Source organism: Carassius auratus, unplaced genomic scaffold (assembly GCF_003368295.1).
Source record: "Carassius auratus strain Wakin unplaced genomic scaffold, ASM336829v1 scaf_tig00011275, whole genome shotgun sequence".
NCBI classification, from domain to species: domain Eukaryota; kingdom Metazoa; phylum Chordata; class Actinopteri; order Cypriniformes; family Cyprinidae; genus Carassius; species Carassius auratus.
This window is the reverse complement of record NW_020524186.1, coordinates 383,273-407,998: the sequence shown is the minus strand read 5'-3', so window position 1 is coordinate 407,998 and position 24,726 is coordinate 383,273. Positions and strand designations below refer to the sequence as shown.

Sequence of the window (24,726 nt, the reverse complement as noted above, 5' to 3'; positions counted from 1 at the left end):
CTTTCACAGCACATTAAACATCACTGTCTTCATCTGGACAAACTGTGCATCAATTGAAAGTTTAAAGACTCTAGTTTCGATATTTGACCAATATTTTGATAAAACATTGTTGCATTGACAGATATTTAGTGATTTATGTCAGAAGTGCAAAATAATGAATGGGTCATTCTACAGAAACGTCCACATTTGGTATGGCAAGATCTCTTAAAATTGATTTCTTTTTCTAACATTTAAACTTAGACCACATTATTAGATTACCCTTTGACTTTATGAGTACACATAAATTACAGCTTAATGATTTTTTTATTTTTTGTGTGCATGTATTTAAAGACCGCATACACCATTTTTTTGTCACTGGTGTTACCTTACTTCTTTAGCGATATTAAAGGTGATTATGAAATATTTTTTAATTTTTTTTTCAGCACATGCAGTCAGAGGTACAGAAAATTAATGATGATCTAACTAATACAGTGATTATGTTTTATTTATTTTAATCAGGTTTGTTAAAAGTGTGACTGAATGATGTTAGTTCAATTGCACAACCATGTATTTGCTATAACAATGAAAATATTTGAAAAAAAGGTTTTAAACAAGCAATAATACAATCATTTAAAGCTTAACTCGTAAGTGCAGCAGAATTCAATGAATTTAAAATGATCATTATGCCACATATGACAGATTTTATTTAATGTGAAAGAAAAAAAAAAACAGTAACACCAGTGACACAACAAATCACCAGTGACATACATAACATATACAAATGACTCATTTCATAAGAACTGAAATCAGAGTTAGAAAAATATCATAGACAACATTTTAACTTAACATTTTAACTTCATTTCTTCACCATTACATATCTTCGTTTCTAACCGATGATCTTGTCTTTCAGTTTCTCTATTTCCCTTTGTTTCCTTTGTGCATCTCTCCTGCGTTGTCTCCTCCCTTGTTGTAGTTGTCTGTAAAGCAAAATATTTTCTTGAAAAAAAGTTCTCACTCATTTAACCCTAGCTTGAGTGTGTGTGTGAGAGATAGAGAGAGTGTGTGTGTGTGAGAGTGAGCGAGAGAGAGTGCTCTTGTTTCTGTATCATATCAGGACACAACTCTGTATAATGACATGGGTATGACACAGGTATTACAAGGAGAGGGTGACTTATGAGGACATAACCCATGTCCCCATTTTTCAAAACGCTTATAAATCATACAGAATGAGATTTTTTGTCAATGCTCCTGCTCTGACTCTTTGCCTGCATCTTTGCTGACGGGCTCTCCATGCCTTTCGCTCATATCTCTTCTCCCTTTCACTCAAATTACTTACTCTCTTTCTTTTTTGTGTGTCAATGTCACGGACATAGCTCTGATTCTTTTTCTGCAAATACTCTGCTCTGCGTTCAGGATCAGCATCCCTACGCTTTCTGTATAGTCGCTGTTTCTCAGCTCTTGAAAAGAGACAGTGGACTTACCATGGGCTTCTCTTCATAGATCTCCAGAAAATTGGAAGAAGAAAGTCGAGTGATGTCATCAGCGTGATTGTTATTTCAAAATAAGAGCTTTTTTGTTAAACGGTAACACCAGTGACACAACTCCAGGGGACCACTACTTTCATTATATATTTTATAATATTTATTTAGCATTTTGTTTTTTAATGTAATTTACATCATATATTTTATAGTTATGGACACATGGTTGTATTTTAAATGGAAGAAAACACTGTTTTTGACCTCAAAATAAAGCATTTTCCCTCTGTACATGACTGGGGACGAGCACTTCTGTAGTGCTTGGAATTCTAATTAATTAATAAAAATCAAATATTGCCACATTGATGGCTCAAGAAAGTGTAATTGTTCAAATAACATATTGTTTCATTTTTAAATATAAAAAAATTGTAAACCTAAAGTGTTTTTCAAGTGTAATATTTCTGTAAAGGCTGGGGACAGAAAAATGGACATTTCCGTAGAATGACCCAAATCAGTATTATGCCACATTTTGAATAGAAATTCACCACTCACTCATATTCAGTCACGTCAGCAGCGGTTTATTTGTGTTCACATAGACTCACTGAACAGCGTCAATAAGGATTTATAGACAAAAGATGCATATCTGCGGAGATATATGGATATATTTACTGATGTTTATTTCATATTTCTTCAGACAGAATCGTCATTTCTATTCATTTTCCACGGATTTACGAGATCTGATGATAAACAGCCTCTCCCAGCGATCTGTGTTGTTTGCGCAGTGGTGTCAGCTTGTGCTGTGTATGACTCAGACTCTGATTGGGCCTTCCCAATGTCAATCTGAGAGTGTCATATCTGGACACCACCACATCGTGTCACATGCTTCCTGCACACTTCCTGGTAGTTATCTGGCCAAAACAACACTGAAAGACCTCTTTACACACGAAATATCCGAATAATAAACCCGCAATTACGATAGTAAAGCTTGGTATGAGATTTTCTTGAGATCTGGGGCGTTTTTATAAAAAAAAAAATCGAAAATGTACATGGGAAATGCTAACTTGTGCAGCGATGAAAAAGGCTACAAATAATATATTTTTACAACAGTAAACGACCAAATTCCAACCCTGATCGCTAAAGGAAGTTATTATAAACACTCAATCGGGGTTTAAAGTTAGTTTTGAGTAAAAGTGTACTAATAATTTCATAAATTGTCTGATGTAGCTTGATGCTAACATTAGCTACAATGCTACTAATAGCAGGTGCTTTTCTTCTTCATAATGCATTATTGTCTCAATAATTCACGTAAGGTCGTAAGAAAATTTTTTGTTGTATTTTTATAGTAAGACTTTTGATAAATAAGGGCTAAACGCAAAGAGAGACTGAAGTGAGATCACTGCTTTGTTGCTTTGTAAAGCCTGAAAAACCACAATCAATGCTAATAAAGGTGGAATAAAAACAAAAGAATAATGATAAAAGAATAATCCGGATAATGTGTCATACCTGGCGGAGGTGTGAAAGACCCGTTTGGTGAGAACAATAGAATCATGAATAGGGAGTTTTGCAAAGTCAACACACACACAAAATACACAGAAAAGTACATGTGAGATCTTACAGGGATGACAAGGGCCATAAATCAATCTGATTAGCCTTCTCTAAAAACACACATGACATGACCTTAGAAAATATTTCATAAAAATCACAGTTTTACAGATTCGATTATGACATTTTTTATGAAGTTTTGGAAGACTTGTGGCCTTAGCTACACTGTGTTTTCAAACTCATTTCCTACATCAACAATTTTTTAAATACATTTAAAACATATGTTTTTAATATTTTTATTTTTGTTTTTATGTTTGAGCTTATATATCTCTATTATCATAATGTCTGAGTGATTCTGATTCCTGAACAGTAAACTTTGAAGTGTCAGCTTTGTGAACAAAGGTTGATTATGTATCTAGTCAGAAAGAATCATGAGCAGAAACCTTTTTATTTTGGGTATGTAATTTCGGTCTCCATGCCAAAAAAGGGGGGTTACTAGTAAGGGGTTAAGGAAACCAGTATGACACCATGGTATAACACGCAGCTGGAGGAAAACAAAACTAGAGGCATTTTGTATTGCTTGGCGGGAAAGTAACCTATCCTACAGAAAAGCATTAAAAATTCTAGATCCGATTACTTCTCTTTTAGAAGAAAACAAACATAATCCCAGGTATTTATTCAATACAGTGGCTAAATTAATGAAAAATAAAGCCTCAACAAGTGCTGACATTTCCCAACATCACAGCAATAATGACTTTATGAACTACTTTACTTCTAAAATCGATACTATTAGAGAGAAAATTGCAACCATTCAGCCGTCAGCTACAGTATCGCATTAGACAGTGCACTATAAACCCCCTAAGGAACAGTTCCACTCATTCTCTATTATAGGAGAGGAAGAATTGAATAAACTTATTAAATCATATTATTAATTCCTCATTGTCATTAGGATATGTCCCCAAAACCTTCAAACTGGTTGTTATTAAGCCTCTCATCAAAAAACCACAACTTGACCCCAAAGAACTAGTTAATTATAGACCAATCTCGAATCTCCCTTTTCTGTCCAAGATACTAGAAAAGGTGGTATCCTCACAATTATATTCCTTCTTAGAGAAAAATGGTATATGTGAGGATTTCCAGTCAGGATTTAGACTGTATCATGGTACTGAGACTGCTCTTACAAATGATCTGCTCTTATCATCTGATCGTGGTTGCATCTCTCTATTAGTTTTGTTGGATCTTAGTGCTGCGTTTGACACAACTGACCACAACATTCTTTTGCATAGACTTGAACACTTTGTTGCCATTAATGGAAGTGCATTAGCATGGTTTAAAATTGTACTTATATGACCGCCAACAGTTCGTAGCAGTGAATGAAGATGTATAATTTCGATCACGAGTGCAGTATGGAGTACTTCAAGGCTCAGTACCAGGGCCGCTACTTTTCCCACTTTATATATTACCCTTGGGAGATATCATCAGGAAACATGGTGTTAGCTTTCACTGTTATGCTGATGATACTCAGCTCTATATTTCTTCGTAGCCCAGTGAAACACACCAGTTTGAAAAACGAATGAAATGCATAGTCAATATAAAAAACTGGATGACGAGTAATTTCTTACTGCTAAACTCTGAAAAAACAGAGGTGTTAATTATAGGACCTAAAACTCTAAATGTAATAACCTAGAACACTGTCTAAGACTTGATCTGTCAATTCTTCGTCATCTGTTGGGAACCTATGTGTGCTATTTGATCTCAATCTTTCCTTAGAAAGCCACTAAAACTGCATTTTTCCATCTCAAAAATATATCTAAATTATGGCCTATGCTTTCAATGTCAAATGCAGAAATGTTAATCCATGCATTTATGACCTCAAGGTTAGATTATTGTAATGCTTTAGCGCTCCACTGATGATGCCATAGCAACAGCACTTCACCTCAGTCTGGCTCATCTGGAGAACAAAAACCGCTGTGTGCAGATGCTGTTCATCGAATTCAGCTCTGCCTTTAATACAGTTATCCCTCAACATCTGGTGAATAAACTCAGTACTGTAGGCATCAGCACCCCACTTTGCAACTGGCTACTAGACTTTCACCAACAGACCACAGAGAGTAAGAGTTGGCAAAAACTCTTCACAGACTACCATCATGAACACTGGGGTTCCTCAAGGATGTGTGTTGAGTCCTCTGCTGTTTACACTGATGACTCATGACTGTTGTGCCAGATACAACTCAAACCACATCATCAAGTTTGCAGACAGTGGTGAGCCTCATCAGCAACGACGACGACTCCGCATACAGAGATGAGGTACACCAACTCATTAATTGGTGTGACAATAACAATTTACATCTTAATGTTAATAAAACAAAGGAAATAACTATGGACTTCAGGAAAAATCACAGGACACACACCCCCCTCACCATCAATGGCAGCGCTGTGGAATCAGTGAAAAGCACCAAGTTCCTGGGGGTGCAAATCACTGATGACCTGTCATGGCCTACAAACACCACCTCCCTTGTCAAGAAAGCTCAGCAATGCCTCCATTTCTTACGCATGATGAGAAGAGCCAATCTCCCCCGACTGGCACTCACTACCTTCTATAGGGGTGCCATTGAGAGCATCCTCACCAGCAGTCTCTCAGTCTGGTATGGTAGCTGCTTTGTTGCTGACCGTAAAGCTCTACAGCGGGTGGTGAGGTCAGCTGAGAAGATCATCGAATCAGCTCAACAATCCATCCAGGACATATACCCATCCCGCTGCCACAAAAGAGCCACCAAAGACTCATCAAAGATCAAAGACTCCACCCACCCCACACACAAACTGTTCACCCTCCTACCATCTGGCAAACGCTACAGCAGTATGCGTTGCAGGACTACCAGACTTAGTAATAGCTTTTTCCCACAAGCCATCAGACTGCTCAACTCACTCATGACAACTGGATTATAACACCACAAGCCATAAAACTGCTCAACTCACTCATGAAAACTGGATTATAACATCCCCCCTCCCCTTTCCCCCCCACAACTCACACACACAAAGACCTGTGAGACTGTGGAAAAGGCATACTCAATGTTTGCAAAATATTCATATGCACATATGTCAATATCCCCTTGCACAAGAATGCATCCCCTTGCACAAAAATTTTACAAGTTTACAAAACTTATTTATCTTCATGCTTCTACTTGCACTTTGCCATATTGCACTTTATATTGCACTACAGTAAAATACCTTAACCTGACTATATTCTGAAACTCTGCGATAGTCTGGAAACTGTAAGCTCACTGTAGGTCATATGCTATGTTGATTTGTCTGTTTGTTGAATATCTGGTTGTACTTGTTTAGTGCTGTCCTATGTTTAGTTTATAATTAGTATGTGTCAAATCTTGTTTTAATATTGCACATTGGAGTATGGGAGAAGCGCAATTTCAGTCTGCTACGTAATGTACTTTTGCATGGTCGATTGACAATAAAGTTGACTTAAACTTGAACTTGAACATGCAGAGTTTTTAGGTCCTATAATTAACACCTCTGTTTTTTTTTTTTTAGAATTTAGCAGTAAGAAATTACTCGTCATCCAGTTTTTTTATATCGACTATGCATTCCATTAGTTTTTCAAAGTGGTGTGTTTCACCGGGCTGGGAAGAAATATAAAGCTGAGTATCATCAGCATAACAGTGAAAGCTAACACCATGTTTCCTGATGATATCTCCCAAGGGTAACATATAAAGCGTGAAGAGTAGTGGCCCTAGTACTGAGCCTTGAGGTACTCCATACTGCACTTGTGATCTTCATTCACTGCTATGAACTGATGGGGGTCATATAAGTAAGATTTAAACCATGCTAATGCACTTCCATTAATGCCAGTGCACTACCAATTGAGCTACAGGAACACTTAAAAAAAAGTGTTACTTTTGATACTTTTCTAGTATCTTGGACAGAAAAGGGAGATTTGAGATCGGTCTATAATTAACTAGTTCTTTGGGGTCAAGTTGTGGTTTTTTGATGAGAGGCTTAATAACAGCCAGTTTGAAGGTTTTGGGGACATATCCTAATGACAATGAGGAATTCATAATAGTCAGAAGAGGATCTAGGACTTCTGGAAGCACCTCTTTTAGGAGCTTAGATGGAATAGGTTCTAACATACATGTAATACTGAATTCTAAGGCTGCACAACCGATGCATAATCTGTACACATTATAAATTCCTCTATTCCCTGGTGTGGCGAGTGGGGCGGGGCCGAGAGGCGTGGGAACGAGGAGTGAGGCCAGGTGTAGTGATTGGAGATGAGCTACACCTGAGCCCCACCGCTAGTATCGAGTCCCACGTAGGAGATGGAAGGATATAAAACTGGAGTGACGACCGTGAAGGACGAGAGAGGACCAGGCCTGGGACATTATTTTATGTTTTGGTTTTTATTTGTGCGCGTCAGTCGCCGTGAGGGGCTGACGCGCTGTTTTGTGTTTATTTTTGGATATTAAAATGAGTTTTGATTGTGCGCCGGTTCCCGCCTCCTTCTTCCCGATGATTAGGAAGCTTTATCGTTACACCTGGTTTCACAGACAAGGCTTAAGCCTAGTCCCAGACTAAAGCATAGTCTGCGCAGTTTCAGCTCAAAATTAACTTGCACTGTTTGGTCTAAAAACATGTCAGTGCCTTTTTTTTTTTTTGTCTCAAGGTGTACACCAGTAAGATCATTTGATGATTATTATTATTTTTAAAACAAGTTCATAAAAATTACTTTATTGTCCCAATTGAACTCTGGCCTAATCCTGGCTTAGTCTAAACCCTGTTTGTAAAACCTGGCCTACTGTATATGTACTTTGCTAGAAGATACTAAATGCTGTACAGTTTTTAAAGCATTAACATAATGGATGGGGTCTTATTTAGACGGTCAAAAATGTGGTTGGATGAAAGGGCTTGAAAAAAAAGAGGTATTTTAAATAATGTCCACAGTCCAAGACCAGGAACATGCAAATGTCTTTTGAAATTGAATAGAGTGGGTCAATTGCAAAGACATTGTGAGTAATAATAGCACCTTGGGCATACTTTCGTCAGTGTACTCAAGCTATAAATGAGTCAAGACCACCAATGCCCACCTAATTTCCATAACTGTTGTGTTCAATAAATGTTCCACCCATTTGTGTAAGACCAACTAGGTTGCTATTGATAGTTTCCTGAATGCACTGTGGTGCAGGAAACATTAGGAGGCAATTAGGATTATGGTGTGGTCAGGAGAGAATGGGGGGGGGGTCCTAATTACATGCTAATATGGGTCAGGCGGTGTCATGAGTTTGTAATTGGAGCACAGCTGCTACTGGGAGCAACAGAGGCAACACAGAGAGAGACTCCAGCAGGTCAGGGTTATCCAAGCTGGTTTGTCTCTGTGAAAGGATACACTTTTAGAAATCCATGCAGTTTGTTCAGAGTTGTACACTGCCACTAAGAGAGACCTAAAGTGAAGTCTTAAATTATTTATTTCATTTGCATTTATTACTAACCTTTTATAACTTTCCTTGTCCCATGGATAAAAAAGTTGGATTCTCATACCTGAATAACCTTGTCACTCTTTTTGTTACACAAAGTAAATTAGTTCTACAGTAGTCAAGCCCCAGCCCTCGGAAAATAAATAAATAAATAAATAAATAAAAAATCCCTCAAAATACCAGTGCACTGAAATGATTATAAATAAATACATAAAAAAGAATGTCTAAACAGATGCAGAAGTCTAAGGCAGAGAAATTAAGTGATTGGTTAAGATGAGGAAATATTTATATCAGCACAACTCTGAACAGAATGTGTGGAAAATATTTCAGTTGTTACAGTCGTGGCCAAAAATATGCCCCCCCTTGGTAAATATGAACAAAGAAGGCTGTGAAAATTAATCTGCATTGTTAATCCTTTTGACCTTTTATTTATAAAAAAAATCACAAAAAAATGTATCCTTTCATTGGATAATAAGAATTTAGAAATTCTTATGAGTAAAATATCTCTGAAGTATATTCCCATTCATATTCACAATTTTGAGCACTCCAGCGTGATTATAAACATGAAATTATCCAGCCATGGCTACTTGTTTCACAGAAATATAATGAGGAGGGAAAACAAAGCCCAAATTCCCTTAATCATCTATCACAATGAGAAAAACCAAAGAATATATTTCTGATGTGCAGCAAAAGATAACTGAGCTTCACAAATTGGTGAAGTGGCTTTAAGAAAAGAGCTAGAGCAGTGAAAATTCTCATTTCCACCATCAGGGCAATAATTAAGAATTTCCAATCAACATAAAAGGTTATGAATCTGCCTGGAAGAGGAGGTGTGTCTATATCGTCCTAATGCACGGTGAGAAGGAGAGTTTCAGTGGCTAAAGACTTGCAGAAAACAGTTGAATCTTGGGTTCAGAAAACCTTTAAAAAAATTGTCAAACAGAACCTACATCACCACGTTGTTTGGGAGGGTTACAAGAAAATTCTCCTGGCTCATCCAAAAACAAACTAAAGCATTTTCAGTTATCAGATGTGACTGGAACTTCAATTGGGAGAGGCTTCTATGGTCAGATGACACTAAAAATTAGCTTTTAAGCAGCAAACACTCAAGATGGGTTTGGTGAACATGGAGATAAAAAGTACAGCATGTGAACAATGAAATATAGAGCTGTATTTTTTATGTTGTGGGCCTATATTTCTGCTGGAGGTCCTGGACATCTTGTTTAGACACATGGCATCATGGATTCTATCAAATACCAACAGATAAAAAAATCAGTAAGTGATCGTATAATGGGCCATGTTTGAATCTTCCAACTGTACAATAACTCAAACACAAAACTCAAAAACAACACATAAATGGGTCACTGAGCTCAAAACCAAGCTTCTGCTATGGCCATTCCAGTCCTCTGACCTGAACCCTATAGAAAATGAGAGGAGAGAACTGTAGAGGAGAAGCACCAACATGGAGATGGGAATCTAAAGGGTTTGGAGTGATTCTGGATGAAGGAATGGTCTCTGATCTCTTGTGAGGTGTTCTCTAACCTCATCAGGCATTATAGGAGAACATTTAGACCTGGTAAACTGGCAAATGGAGGTTTCAAAAAGTATTGAATAAAAGGGGGCCATTAATTGTGGCCAATGTGTATTAGAGAAAAAACATTTATTTCATAATGATATTTCCCCCATTTTAAATTCTAATTATCCAATGAAAGGATACATTTGTGTGAAATTTTTAAATAAAAGATTAAAAGGATTAACAATGCAGAAGAATTTTCACAGCCTTCTTTGATTATATTTACCAAGGGGGCCGATATTTTTGGCCACGACTGTATATTTAATCATGCCAATGGACACTTCTCTCCCTGTCTTAAACAGTCCCTTAATTTCTCTGCATAAGACTTCTGCATCTGTCTGCACTGTTTTATTTATTACAGTCATTTCCATTAGCGACATGACATGACACAGATTCAGATTACCATATGGTCCGTTAAAATCAACATAGTTTAGCTTTTAATGCAAGCTGGCATGTCACAGACACAGCAGGAAATCTGCTTCCTCTGATCTGCAGTGGAAAGAAAAAAACTCAAATCATTATATTGGCCAGTTCACATGTATAGTATGTGGAAACAAAGAGCTCAACTGATGGCTATAGGTCATCAGTAGAGATTTCTTTATAGTTTACCATAAAACTCCTGAAGGACCTTTGCAGAAATTAACATTTTAAATCATCACCATTTCATTTGCATTAAATACAGAAGGACAGAAACAATCAACAAAACCTCCTAATATGACCAAAGAATAAAGATTGACGCCTTAATGATGGTACCATAGATGTAATACTGAATTGTCTGCAGTTTCTAAAACCATCAATATTTGAATATAAATTACAGTTGTAGGCACTAAAAATCATAAAAATATTAATCGGTCAACTTTACTTCTGTCACAATATGTAGTACAACACAAACAAAACAGGATAATTTCCAAAATCTTTTATCAGCCTGAAGAACACTCAGGAAAATACACAGCAAACTACAGATAAACTGTCAAGGTGCTACAGTGATGAGTCGAGGAATGCGGAGATGAGGGTGAGTCAAAAATAGTTTTAATAATCCAAACACAGGGGTACACAGTGCAGGCAGGAACACACACACACACATAGATTAAAGTATAGATGACACTGGACAAATGAACAGACAAGACTGAATCAGTGTAAATAAACGGGACACACCTGAACCAAATGAGGGAGAAACTTGCTCATGGGGATCACAAGGGCAGAAAACAGATTTCAGACAATATTAACACATAAGCCACAGTTTTTCTTAGAGGGGTCCTCTATGTCCCGATCGGAGAAACGACAAACAACAAGCGCTATTCTACACCGCTTAAAACTCACGTTTGAATCATCAGTGGCAAATCCTTTACATATAACATTGTACTTACAGACTGTGAGTCAGAAGCAACTGTCCTTGCAAAGTTGAAACTGCCCCACTTTATAGAAACAGTCACTGACATTGTAGGCTACTCTCACAGGAAACTCCTCATCCTCCTTTATGGAGTCCCCATAAATTGTGCTGCACACATCTGAATATTTGGGTTTGAGTCCTCTTTTGGAAGGAAACACATAGCGACTCCACGACATGGCATTGTGGCAAAAGCGAGAATAAAAGTTACGCCTTTTTTTTCTTTGTGTGAAACTTTGGGCGGTGTTATGCAAATCTTCCCTTATCATGACGTAGACATGTGGGTGGATGTTTGAACGAGCCACTTTAGGTAGGTGTGTATGACTCTTAACTTTCATAAAGAATATCTCTTTGGTTTGAGACTTTATGCACTTGTAATGCAAGAGCTTGTAACACTCCAAAGAGAAAGGAAAATTTTAAATCGTATCATAAGACCCCTTTAATTAAAACTATAATTTACATTAATTTTTGTTTTCTATAAGAAAACAGTTTAGTTTAGAAATAGTATTATAGGCATTATAGCACAAGATAAAAAAAAAAAAAGAGTTGAAATGTCTTGTGACTGGTGACGACACAGCAAGTCTGAATAGCTGAAACAGTGTTATTGTTGCATTATGCTTATGCATTTTTTTTAACTATTATTATTATTTCAGCTTTGTTTCTGATGATGAAAACAGCTTGTAATATATTTAGATTTTTTATTTGATGATGTTAAAAAACTCATGTGAAGAAGCTTGCTTTGAGGGGAGGGGTAAAATAGTATTAGTGAACACCCCCAAAAAGTACCAAAGAAACAACAAAACAGTAACATAATGAAGAAAAATATATTTCACAAGACATCCACAGCTCCATGTGGCCATTTTTTTTCTATAATCTTTATCGTACTATCACTTTCTGTTTTTTTAAAGTGATAAAATATAACTTAATTCACACCATATTTCTGATATTATCGATCAATCTTATCAGATTAATTTTGATTGTTCACTTTTATTTTATATCCGTGAGTGCAGTACACCTGCATTGCATTAGCACTCGTTAGCTTGTCATTAGCGTTTTCATTTGAACCGCTGTTTTCTTTAATCCCGGGTTGCTATGGTCACACAGGTTTGTTTACGCATTAAACTCGTGGCCACGAGAAAAACATGTCATTCCCTCAACATAAGAATCGTGGCCAAGAGAAATTGATGCTGTTCCCTCAACATAGCTTCTCAAGGCCATGACATAAGGATGTTCTTACCTCGACAAAATTATCTCATGGCCACGACATATTATCACGTCCCCACTAGGGGTGGTTAATCTGTTTGATTTCCTGATTCGATTTGATTATGATTATTGAAGTCCTGATTCGATTACAGTCGATTTTCGATTATTAACGATTCTCGATTTCACAACAGTAAAAATACACTACAAATTGATTGCAGCATTAAAAAAAAGTCAGCTACTGAATTACTTAACTCTTTTATTGAGTAACAACAACTCAAAGCACTTTCTATGTTGTGTTATTTGTATGTAGCTTATGTTCTGTAGAACACAGAAATGAATACATCACATTGTGTTGTGACTCATCAAGTTGAAATAAACAATAACAAATAAATGAAAGGCTTATTTCCTTTAGGAAGTAGATCAGAACCAACATACTGTAGAAATTAGACAATTTTCTTCTAGAAAGACAATGTGTTCAGGTGGAGGAAGACTGCAGGTTGTAGTCGAAACGTCAAGGTAAAGAACGTTTTTTCTCCACCTAAACACCTTGTCTGTCTAGAAGAAAATTGTCCAATTTAATCATTAAGAAGACAAAGTGACAATTTTTGAACAACTTATAAGCTTCAGCTTATATACTGTACTGTAGAACACAGTGTCAAAATGCAACACACTAACTTGTGAGCAATCAAGTTGTACTAAACATTCATAGCTCTGGAATGACCAGATTCTTATGGAGGAAGACCAGCTGGTCCACATGTTGTGGCATGAGTGTGCTCCGTCGTGCTGACACAATGTCTCCCGCAGTGGAGAACACTCTCTCTGCAGCAACGCTCGTACCTGGGATACATAAATATCGTTTGGTCAGTTTAGCTAGGAGAAGATATACATGATGGTTGGTGCTCCACCACTCAAGAGGGTCATCGGTGAGAGGAAGCGAAGGGGTCTCCAGATACATGCAAACCTCTTCCTCAGCCTTGGTGTGTGCCGACTTGGGCTCTGCTGTGGTGACAGCAACATTAAATGTTTGGCCCAGCAGTGCAGTCAGAGAAGATGGTCTTGAGGTAGAGGGCGTGGAAGGGCCATCTTCATCCAGCTTCAGGGCTTCGTCGCAAACCTTATGAACTGCATCATCCTCCTCACCATCATCATGTCCCTCAGCCATGTCATCACCTTCCCCCTCAGGAACTTCAGCCTCTTTTGCCTCATCACCTAACACAGGGAAGCAGTGAAATAAGACACAAAGCATACAAAGCACACAACTGATACAAAGCATTCTATTAATCACATCATTAATTAATCATTCTCTAAAAACAGTAAAATTATTAATATCAAGAGAGAATACCTCGAGGGATGATGCAGCCTCTGTAGTCACTCTGCTGTATGTCTCCACTTTTTCATCCTCTGAAAGGAATGGGATAGCTCTAAAGCGAGGATCATGCTTGATTTCCCGGGTCATCGGATCATCCTCTGGTGCAGGGGTGAAGTCGGCCAGGAGCTGTATGTGTAGTGGGGCAATGATTGAGAGAGTAGGCATGCTTTCCTCAGACATTGTGGTGGTGGCCAATTTCATGGGCTTGAGGGTCTTCACAAGGTGTTCAGCGCCGGACGCGTCTTCCTCACTCAGTGTGCAGATGTCATGCGCACCTTTCCTCACCTGTAAGGATGATGGGAATTGAGAACAGGAAAAGTTAAAATAAAGGAATTAACACTGTATGCTATAAGAGTTTTCCATTCACGCCAACACAATGACTCACAGTCATTTAGACTGTCTCAAACACATGCACCAGTGCCTACTCAAGGCTGTCCTGTCAAATTGAATTGACATATATATATATATATATATATATATATATATATATATATATATATATATATATATATATATATATATATATATATATTTTTTTTTTTTTTTTTTTTTTTTAGTTTTGTGTATACACTATCATATTTGTATAATATTTTTATTCTAAAGTCTAGTTTTTTATTTATTTCAATTAACTAAAATATTTTTCAAACCTTCGTAAATCCAATACTTACTTGAGGGGATAGGAGCGCAGCGCAGATGGCAGGCTGCTGTTCAAGGATGTCAAAGCCACTATTCCACCTTGTTGGAGCATCTGTCTTCAGTTTGTGTTTAGGCAGTTCTGGTAAAATTAAAAAAGAAGAAAAGCTAATTTCTAGTAGCCTATATAAGGAATTATATTTTTAAATAGCCTAATTGGTAATTTAGAATAGAATAAAAAGCTTGCTTTGAATGCAACCGTTAAAATAGATTTACTTCTATTACAAAGGTAAATATTTTATTTTTTTAATTAATTTTAAGCCTTTTGCTTACCTAGTAGGGCCTGCTTTTGTTACAGCACATGACTGGCTGTGGTGCTGCGGTGGAAGAAGGCGGTGATCCGTCTCACTCGACCCAACAGTCGGGCTACAGCGGGCAACTTCAGCACTCGTTGGCAGGCAAGGTTTAGGGTATGAGCGGAACAACGGACATGTAGAAAGTTGCCAAGCTCTGCAGCCACATTCATATTTGAAGCATTGTCGGTGACTAGAACCAGGCCGTGTGTCTCTATCCCCCACTCGTCCGCCACAGCTTTGAGAAACTCGCAAATATTAGCGCCCATGTGGCTATCATCCATAGCTCTCGTCTGAAGCACGTATGAAATTAGCTTCCACTCACTGTTGACATGATGAGCTGTAATGGTCACATATGAGACGGTGGCTCTGGAGGTCCAGGCATCGCAATTATTGCTACCCTGGGAGCACACTTGAGGGACACTGGTCCTGTCAACACTGCACTGGCTCCCTGTCAAACATCGTATATATTTTAAAATATTGCTTATTACTTATAAAGCTCTGAATGGTTTAGCACCTCAGTATTTGAATGAGCTCCTTTTACATTATAATCCTCTATGTCCGCTATGTTCTCAAAACTCAGGCAATTTGATAATACCTAGAATATCAAAATCAACTGCGGGCAGATCCTTTTCCTATTTGGGGCCTAAACTCTGGAATAACCTACATAATCTACCTAACATTGTTCAGGAGGCAGACACACTCTTGCAGTTTAGATCTATTTTTAAAGACCCATCTATTTTACCTGGCTTACACATAACATACTAATATGCTTTAAATATCCAAATCCGTTAAAGGATTTTTAGGCTGCATTAATTAGGTAAACCAGAACCGGAAACACTTCCCATAACACCCTATGTACTTGCTACATCATTAGGAGAATGACATCTATGCTAATATTCGTCTGTTTCTCTCTTATTCCGAGGTCACCGTAGCCACCAGATTCAGTCTGTATCCAGATCAGAGGGTCACTGCAGTCACCTGGATCCAGTATGTATCCAGACCAGATGGTGGATCAGCACCTAGAAAGGACCTCTACATCCCTGAAAGACAGCGGAGACCAGGACAACTAGAGCCCCAGATACAGATCCCCTGTAAAGAGGACCACCAGGACAAGACCACAGGAAACAGATGATTCTTCTGCACAATCTGACTTTGCTGCAGCCTGGAATGAAACTACTGGTTTCGTCTGGTCAGAAGAAAACTGTCCCCCCAACTGAGCCTGGTTTCTCCCAAGGTTTTTTTCTCCATTCTGTCACCGATGGAGTTTCGGGTCCTGCTGCTGTCGCCTCTGGCTTGCTTAGTTTGGGTCACTTCATCTACAGCGATATAATTGACTTGATTGCAAATAAATGCAACTATTTACCTGAACAGAGATGACATCACTGAATTCAATGATGAACTGCCTTGAACTGTGATTTTGCATTTTTGACACACTGTTTTCCTAATGAATGTTGTTCAGTTGCTTTGACGCAATGCATTTTGTTTAAAGCGCTATATAAATTAAGGTGACTTGACTTGACTTGCACTAAAAAACTTTGTCTCCTTGTAAAGAATAGGAATCGACTTGTGTGTAAAAAAGCTCCGGGATGGTACCACATACCTTGGCTCCATACTGTGGACCATGTAGCAGAAGTCTTGATTTTCCACCACACTGTATGGCCTCATATCTTTATATCTTAGCTTTAAAATAAGATATCGACGTTGTGATTTTCTTAGCTCTCTCTGAGCCCGGGTGCCAATTTTGTCATATCGTGGAGAGCGTGCTGATTCGGTGGGATGACGGGCTTCAGGCGGTTGTCTTTAACCCACCCTGCCTCCTCTGGATGAAAGCGTGAAATGTGGGCCCTCAAGTTGCTCGTATTGCCGCAGTACTTCAGTTTAGTGTGGCAATGTCGACAGACGCCATGCGTTTTATCAACATGTTTAGAGGTCCTGCAATGAAAATCAAAATTAATCCACATGCTTGCTTTGTCCCCAGATGGAGCTGGGTGGATCGGTTGGTTGCTCGTTCCTGGTTCTTCCATGTTACACACCTGCTCTTTCTGCAGGGGTGATAGCATTCCGGCACCACGCCGGATTTCCGGCGTAGGCTACTGTGGCTGCGAAAAAAAAAAAAAAAAATCAGGTTCTGGTTATATTGGTCTATGGCGGTGTTTTAGTGCCATGTTAAAAAAAAAATAATAATAATAAAAAAGATTGTCTAATGTTTATTTGATGTCTGTTTTTAAAAGCACGGAAGAGAATATTTGCTGTTCTGTTGGACATCGTTTCAGCTATTAAAATAGTTCCGTTTTGTATGTATGGCAAAGTAATTTTGTTTCTGTTTTTATTAATTAAGTTGTAATGGGAAGATTTTTTATTCGTCAGATATAAATAAGGTATAGGCGCATATCCATTGGTTTGTGCGGAGAGTGGAAGCTTGCACAAAGGATCTTGCGTCACTGATTTAGAATACACTAGTTTATTCATAAATAAGTGAACTTAATAAAACAGAAACTAAATCAATGTGCCAAACATACAAAACGGAACTGTTTTAATAGCTGAAACGATATCTAAACGTTTTGCTATGTTCTGTCTATGCAAACAGAACAGCAGTAGGCTACATAGGCTAATAAATCAAGCGCGTCATCGTCACAACCATACCCTTGTTTCCGCACGGAATAAAGTATTCTATTCTCTGAACATTTCGACTTTATTCTCCGACTTTATTTTTATTATTAATATTATTTTTATTATTTGCAGAGGTTAGATATTTCGACTTTATTCTCTGAATATTCCGACTTTAATCTCGGAGTTTCGACTTTAATCTCGGAAACTTAGATTGTTTTTATTAAATACATTTTTTTTAACATGCCACTATATGTCGTCGTATTGATCTGTCATTTAGATCTGAGATGCGCAGGTCAGAGAGCAGCTTTAACGCCCAATGACTCATGAGCCAATCAGAAGTAGTTAAGGGGCGGGCCTCTTGTCTTTGTCAAATAGATTGATACAGGTTAAGGCAATGCTCCATGCGCGAAGGTGTTTAAAATTGTGTCTCATATTTCTCAACTCAAAACGTAAGTCATGCCTATGTTTATGAAGCCAGGGGAAGACATTAAAGACATTGATAAAAGCATAAAGAATAAATGGCGCTGGGCTTGGATTGAGGATGTGGGTAGCGACGGAAAGCCCTTTGGAAGCTGGTGTCAAAAACTCTGGCAACCAGGAGCATGCTATTGCACTGTGTGTGCCAGAAAACTAATGTATGGAACTAGCGGGAAAAAAGTACTTTCACGGCACGAATTAGACCCTGTTCACAAAGCAACAGTCAGAGCACTGCAACACACCTCACGTTTGCCAGGGGCAACAGCCACGGCATCTATTCCACCCTCAATGACCGATCGTGTGACCGATTTAAAAATTCGCTTGTGCTCCTTCATTGCTGAGCTTGACCTGTCATTTAATATCGCCCACCCACTCGTCACTTTATGTAAAAAATTAGCGGAGAATAGACCCGCCCTGGCGCATCTGTCTGTCTCCAGGCAGCACGCAAGCTATCTTCTTACACATGGCATCTCGCCAGAGTTTAAAAATCGTCTGTCTGAGAAGTTTAAGAATGCCATGTTTTCAGTCAACATTGACGAGGCCACGGACAAAAGTATGGATAGAATTCTTATGTACTGGTCCGATTTTATGACGAGGATGCAGGCAGTGTGAAAACACAGCATCTTGCCAGCAAAAAAGTCAATATTGCAAATGCCTCAGCTTTGATGCTGGAACTAAATGACGTCCTGCACTCATATGGGCTAGAGTGGAGGCAGGTCACCAGTATGCTACTAGACAATTGCGCAGTGATGAGGGGGAAGAAGTCGGGGCTTGAGACCCTAGCTAGAAAGGAGAACCCCAATCTGTTGGACATTTCGGGAGACACTGTCCATATGGTGTCAAATGCGGCTAAGGCTCTCATGAGCCCATTTCAATCAGAGGTGGAAGATTTTTGCTCTGATGTTCATTATGACATAGAGAAGTCCCCCAAGCAGAAGGAGATTTTTGCACAATTTCAGAGTTTACTCCATCTCAACCCCCAAAATAAGGCCCATTAGTAACCGATTCATTCAGATGCTTGAAGTCTGCAGTAGAATGAATGAACTCCTGGATGTACTCGTGGTGCACTACTATCATGTCATGGACGCAAATGAGGAACACAAATACAGGTAGGCCTAATAAAACTCTTTTAATAATAACAGGTGTAACAAGTGTGTATTTAATGTCTGTTATTTAGTTTAGTTATTTTTAGCTCATTATCGAATGTACAGGAGGCCTAATGATGCAACATCTTTTAAGATATTTTTTAAATGATTACTGTAGGTGTTAGGAAAATAGCAAATTAGCAGCATATTAAGGTAATAGGCTATATAGTTACATAAACGTGTGTGTGTGTGTGTGTGTGTGTGTGTACTACAGAAGGCTTCTTAATCAGGTGTTTGAGCGGCATGACCTCACAACTGAGGAAAAGGCCAGGATAGTAGTTCTTCAGAAAGAACAGGCAGCAGCGTCCCGGACGGGAACACAAGTTAACCAAGACCGAAAAGATTGGATCTCTGTGGTCATTTCAGAGTTCGAAAGAGTAAAAGTCATGATTGACTTATACAGAGGTATCTTTTGTATGACTAAGCAAACTAAATGCAACTTAAAATGTTGTATTTGTTAAATATTTTTTGTGTTTGAAGTCCACTAGCACCTGATCTAACAAATGACCTAAGTCATGATGCAATGAAACAGTCAGGTCTTTTCTACAGCAACAATAACCAAATTAATGAGAATATGATCAACATTTAAGTACGATATTGTGAAGAACTATGTAACAAGGTATCAGTTTCCTATAATTTACTCCTGTAACATGAAAGTGAGTAGCATATTCAAAAGCCATCTCTGTAGTCTCATTAGTCTAATCTAATTTTTATTTATCAGAGGATGCAAGACCTAGACTTGATACCTAGAAACATATGTCACCTCAGAGGCTATACAGAAGCTTGATTTTTTTTTTTCATTGTGTCAGAAAGAAAAATTTATTGTTATACAGTTATCTTGGAATATATCAAAAAGTAATTCCCTCTATTATATGTATGACAAGTGTTCTGATCCAATTAATGTTTCGCTGGAAATGAATTTAGTTGTATTATTATTTAGTTACAGTATATATTGTATTTTAAATACATAATCATACTTTTGTTCATTTAATTGCTCAAATTGAATTATTTGTTGTTTTTTATATTTGCAGGGGTCCTTCTGACATTTCAGAGATTTGTCAAAGAGCTTCAACATGAAAAGCCAATGGTGCATTTGTTGCATGTGGAAATGGTGGCCCTTGTTAGAGAGCCCCTGAGCAAATTTATGAGACCAAAGGCTATTCCACTGAGTCACAAGGAGATTCTCAAGGTTGATGTACGGAGCAGGGATTTGCAACTGTCAAACCAGAGGCTCTCTGTTGGACAATTCTGCTCTCTGTTGGACAATTCTGCTACAATGCAATGAACAAAGCTCGTGTGGAGAGGAAGGTATGGGTTGGACATATCTATGACTCTCTCAGAGAAGGGTATATGAGGTCAGCAGAGTTTCTGCTAAAAAACCTTCCCCTGGATAACATCATATTAACATCACTCTCTGCTCTGACGCCGTCTCTAATTCAATCCGATGCAGTTGTTGGAGCATTCACTACATTAGGAGAGGCCTTGCCAAATGTTGTCCCTCCAGAAGAGATCGGTCAACTGGTTGAAGAATGCCGGGCCTACCAGATGGATGCGGACATGCTTCTTCGTGTACCAAACTACATTGAAGGGGACTGTCTAGTTGATGTAGACTGGTGGAGCCATGTTGCTTCTTTGAAAAATGCAGAGAGAGGTGTGAAGTATCCCACCCTGTGCAAACTTGTTAAAGCGATTCTGTCCATTTTTACAGGCCCCTTGGTGGAAGGATCATTCAATTTAATGGATGATATCCTAGAGTCTGACAGGTGCTCCATGAATGTGGAAACATACGAGAGCCTCGCAGTGATCAAGTCCACACTTAAGGCCAGGAACTGGACAGCCTCAACTATGAACATTGACCAGCCTTTAAGGCGATCCTGCCTTTCCTCATTCCAAAACTACCAATTACATTTAAAGAAAAAGAAAGAGACTGCACAGGCACTAAAGAAGAAAAGGCTTAGTGAGGCAGCAAGGATTCTATCCTCAAAGGAGGCAAACAAATTGTCTCAACAGGCCCGAAAAACCAAAAGGCCAGCAATATCCTCCTCTGCACAAACCTCCACCTCCTCTGCACAAGCCTCCACCACCTCTGCTCAACAGGCCCTGGAAAAAAGAATACCACCCCAATCCTCCTCTGTACAAGCCTCCACTTCCTCTGCACAAGCCTCCACCACCTCTGCTCAAAAGGCCCTTGAAAAAAGAAGACCACCCCAACCCTCCTCTGCACAAGTCTCCACATCATCTGCACCATCACAGTTTTTTCCTCTCTTTTATCAATCCAAAGCATCATCAACCATGTTAAAAAGGAAAGGTTCCGAGGACCAAAAACAATGTTCATCAAAAAGGAAGAAATGAAGGGAGGGAGACATGTTTTCCACACTGTCTTTTACAGTTATTTATTTTGGTTTTTCAATTGTTTTTCAGTGGTCACCATTTGCATGTTTAGAAAAAAAAAAAATAAACTACGTTCAGAAAGTAAGAAATGAAGGGAAGGAGAAATGTTTTTGTTAATCCCATACCGTCTTATACAGTATTTTCATTTTTTTATAGCTTTTCAGTTGAATGGTGCATATTTTGCTATTAAATTTGTTAAAGAAAAATGAATGTGTGTCCTTTTCATGTCTTTTAGGTAATCAATTCCTGTGTACTTTGGAGTACTATTATTGCCACTTACTGACCTGTCTTGGTATGACTGTAGCATCTGCAGCATTTACTTCCAGTGATTGTACTAAGATGGGCTAATAAGGTCAATGTAGGCACTGAACATATTGAGAAGAAAATGCTGTGTTTTCTTGAATAATACTGAGGGCATAATGCAAATATGAAAATATCTAAAAAAGAGCCATTTTTCAATAATGATGATCAGCTCCTGGTATAACATTTTTTACAAAAGAAAATAATACACATATTTAAAAAAAATAAAAAAAATAATCGATTTTAGAAAATTTAATAATCGATTCATACTCGTCCATTAACATACTCGCGATTAATCAATAATCAATTTTTTTCACCAACCCTAGTTCCCATGAGTAATTTCGTGGAATCGCCAAAACTAAGTAAACCGAACAAGTCACCTTACGGGCACTGTTAGGTTTGACTCCTAACCGTAGGATTGTGGGTTTGAGTCTCGGGCCAGCAATACCATGATTTATGTGCCTTTGAGCTAGGCACCGAACCCCCAACTGCTCCCCGGACACTACAGCATAAATAGCTGCCCACTGCTCTGGGTGTGTGTTCACGGTTTGTGTGTGTTCACTGCTGTATGTGTGCACTTTGGGTGAATTAAATGCAGGGCACGAATTCAGAGTATGGGTCACCATACTTAGCTGTATGTCATGTAACTTTATACATGTGAGTATTCAGGTAAGTTTCCTAAATTTCACATTAGTTCTTGTTTAACTTTCAATATCCAACATTAAATAAATATCATTGGTATTCATTAAACACATATATTCCTCACTATATCAACATATAAGCACTTAATCTTCAGACACGTTGTCGTGTCTTATAAAGACTCTGGATTATGACTAAAATAAAGAAAAATAAAGCCTCAACAAGTGTTGACATTTCCCAACATCACAGGAGTAATGACTTCATGAACTACTTTACTTCTAAAATCGATACTGTTAGAGATAAAATTGCAACCATTCAGCCGTCAGCTACAGTATCGCATCAGACAGTGCACTATAGACCCCCTGAGGAACAGTTCCACTCATTCTCTACTATAGGAGAGGAAGAATTGTATAAACTTGTTAAATCATCTAAACCAACAACATGTATGTTAGACCCTATACCATCTAAGCTCCTAAAAGAGGTGCTTCCAGAAGTTATAAATCCTCTTCTGACTATTATTAATTCCTCATTGTCATTAGGATATGTCCCCAAAACCTTCAAACTGGCTGTTATTAAGCCTCTCATCAAAAAACCACAACTTGACCCCAAAAGAACTAGTTAATTATAGAGCAATCTCGAATCTCCCTTTCTGTCCAAGATACTAGAAAAGGCGGTATCCTCTCAATTGTATTACTTCTCAGAGAAAATGGTATATGTGAGTATTTCCAGTCAGGATTTAGACCGTATCATAGTACTGAGACTGCTCTCCTTAGAGTTACAAATGATCTGCTCTTATCATCTGATTGTGGTTGTATCTCTCTCTATTAGTTTTATTGGATCTTAGTGCTGCATTTGACACAATTGACCACAACATTCTTTTGCATAGACTTGAACACTTTGTTGGCATTAATGGAAGTTCATTAGCATGGTTTAAATCGTACTTATACTGTATGTCCACCATCAATTCGTACCAGTGAATGAATATGTATCATATCAATCACAAGTGCAGTATGGAGTACCTCAAGGCTCAGTACTAGGGCCGCTACTCTTCACGCTTTATTTGTTACCCTTGGGAGATATCATCAGGAAACATGGTGTTAGCTTTCACTGTTAGCTTATAATAAAAAAACTGGATGACGAGTAATTTCTTACTGCTAAATTCTGAAAAAAAAAACAGAGGTGTTAATTATAGGACCTAAAAACTCTGCATGTAATAACCTAGAACACTAATGTCACACACCTGGACTCATTTAGCTTGTTTTTGCCCGTTGATCCAGTTTCTGTCTTTCCGTGTTTGATTAGTTCCCAGGTGTGTCCATTATCTTCCTCATGTGTTCCATGTCCCTGTTAATTTAATGATTCCATCCACCTGTGTTTCCCCCATTATCTGTTGTTCATAAGCCGTGTCCCTTCAGTTCTGTTTTGTCGGGTCTTCTCACTTGTGCTCACTTGTGCCTCACTTGTGACTCACTTGTCCTCACTTGTGATCACTTGCTACTTACGTGTGTCTACCTCTGTGCTCCATGTTGGATATCCCCTGTGTTGGATATATTAAAAGCCGTATTCCGTTTATCCTCGACTCCGTATTCCTTCAGGCAGCGTAAAACCGTGACAGAAGACCCGACCTAAAGAAGAAAATAGAAAACTGCGTGTTTTTTTTCCTCCGTTTTGTTTTTGTGTTTTCAAAGTCTTTTTGTTTCGTAGTGTTCTATGGATCCCCTCTATCGTCCCGAATTCCTCATCCTCCTGCTGAAGCAGGAAGGACGTTCTCTCGAGGACCATACCAGACAGTTTCTCCTATTAGCTAATGCCACCAGCAACCCGGACGGCGCGCTCTGCACCTTCTACAACACCAGCCTGAACTCCAAATGCAGAGCGTTGTCGTCCGAAGATGGTCCTCGAGAGGATTTCGCCGCATTCGTGGAGTGGACTCTGGCGAGAAATGGCTCATCTGTCACCATCTGCCCCATAGAGGATCTCGCCAGTCCCACTCCCGACCCAGAGACCAGCCAGCCACCATCACGCCGCACGGAGCCAGAGCCCACCGCAGCCGCAGAGCCCGAGCCATCCACTGACAGGGAGCCGGATCTCGAGAGCGCGACTGACCAGGTGTGTGAGCCGGCAACACCGTGCATCGTGGGAGTCCTCGTGGAGATCGAGGGCG

The 24,726-nt window shown here is 38.7% G+C and overlaps 1 protein-coding gene across 1 annotated transcript; it reads left to right on the top strand.

Annotated features, from left to right (window-relative positions):
• Window positions 1–18,032: 18,032 nt before the first annotated feature.
• On the top strand, window positions 18,033–21,680 carry LOC113073044 (uncharacterized). The gene is made up of 2 exons (XM_026245916.1): window positions 18,033–19,637; window positions 20,264–21,680. Exon 2 carries the CDS (start codon window positions 20,514–20,516, stop codon window positions 21,582–21,584), a length of 1,071 nt encoding a protein of 356 aa, XP_026101701.1. The 5' UTR covers window positions 18,033–19,637; window positions 20,264–20,513; the 3' UTR covers window positions 21,585–21,680.
• Window positions 21,681–24,726: the final 3,046 nt, after the last annotated feature.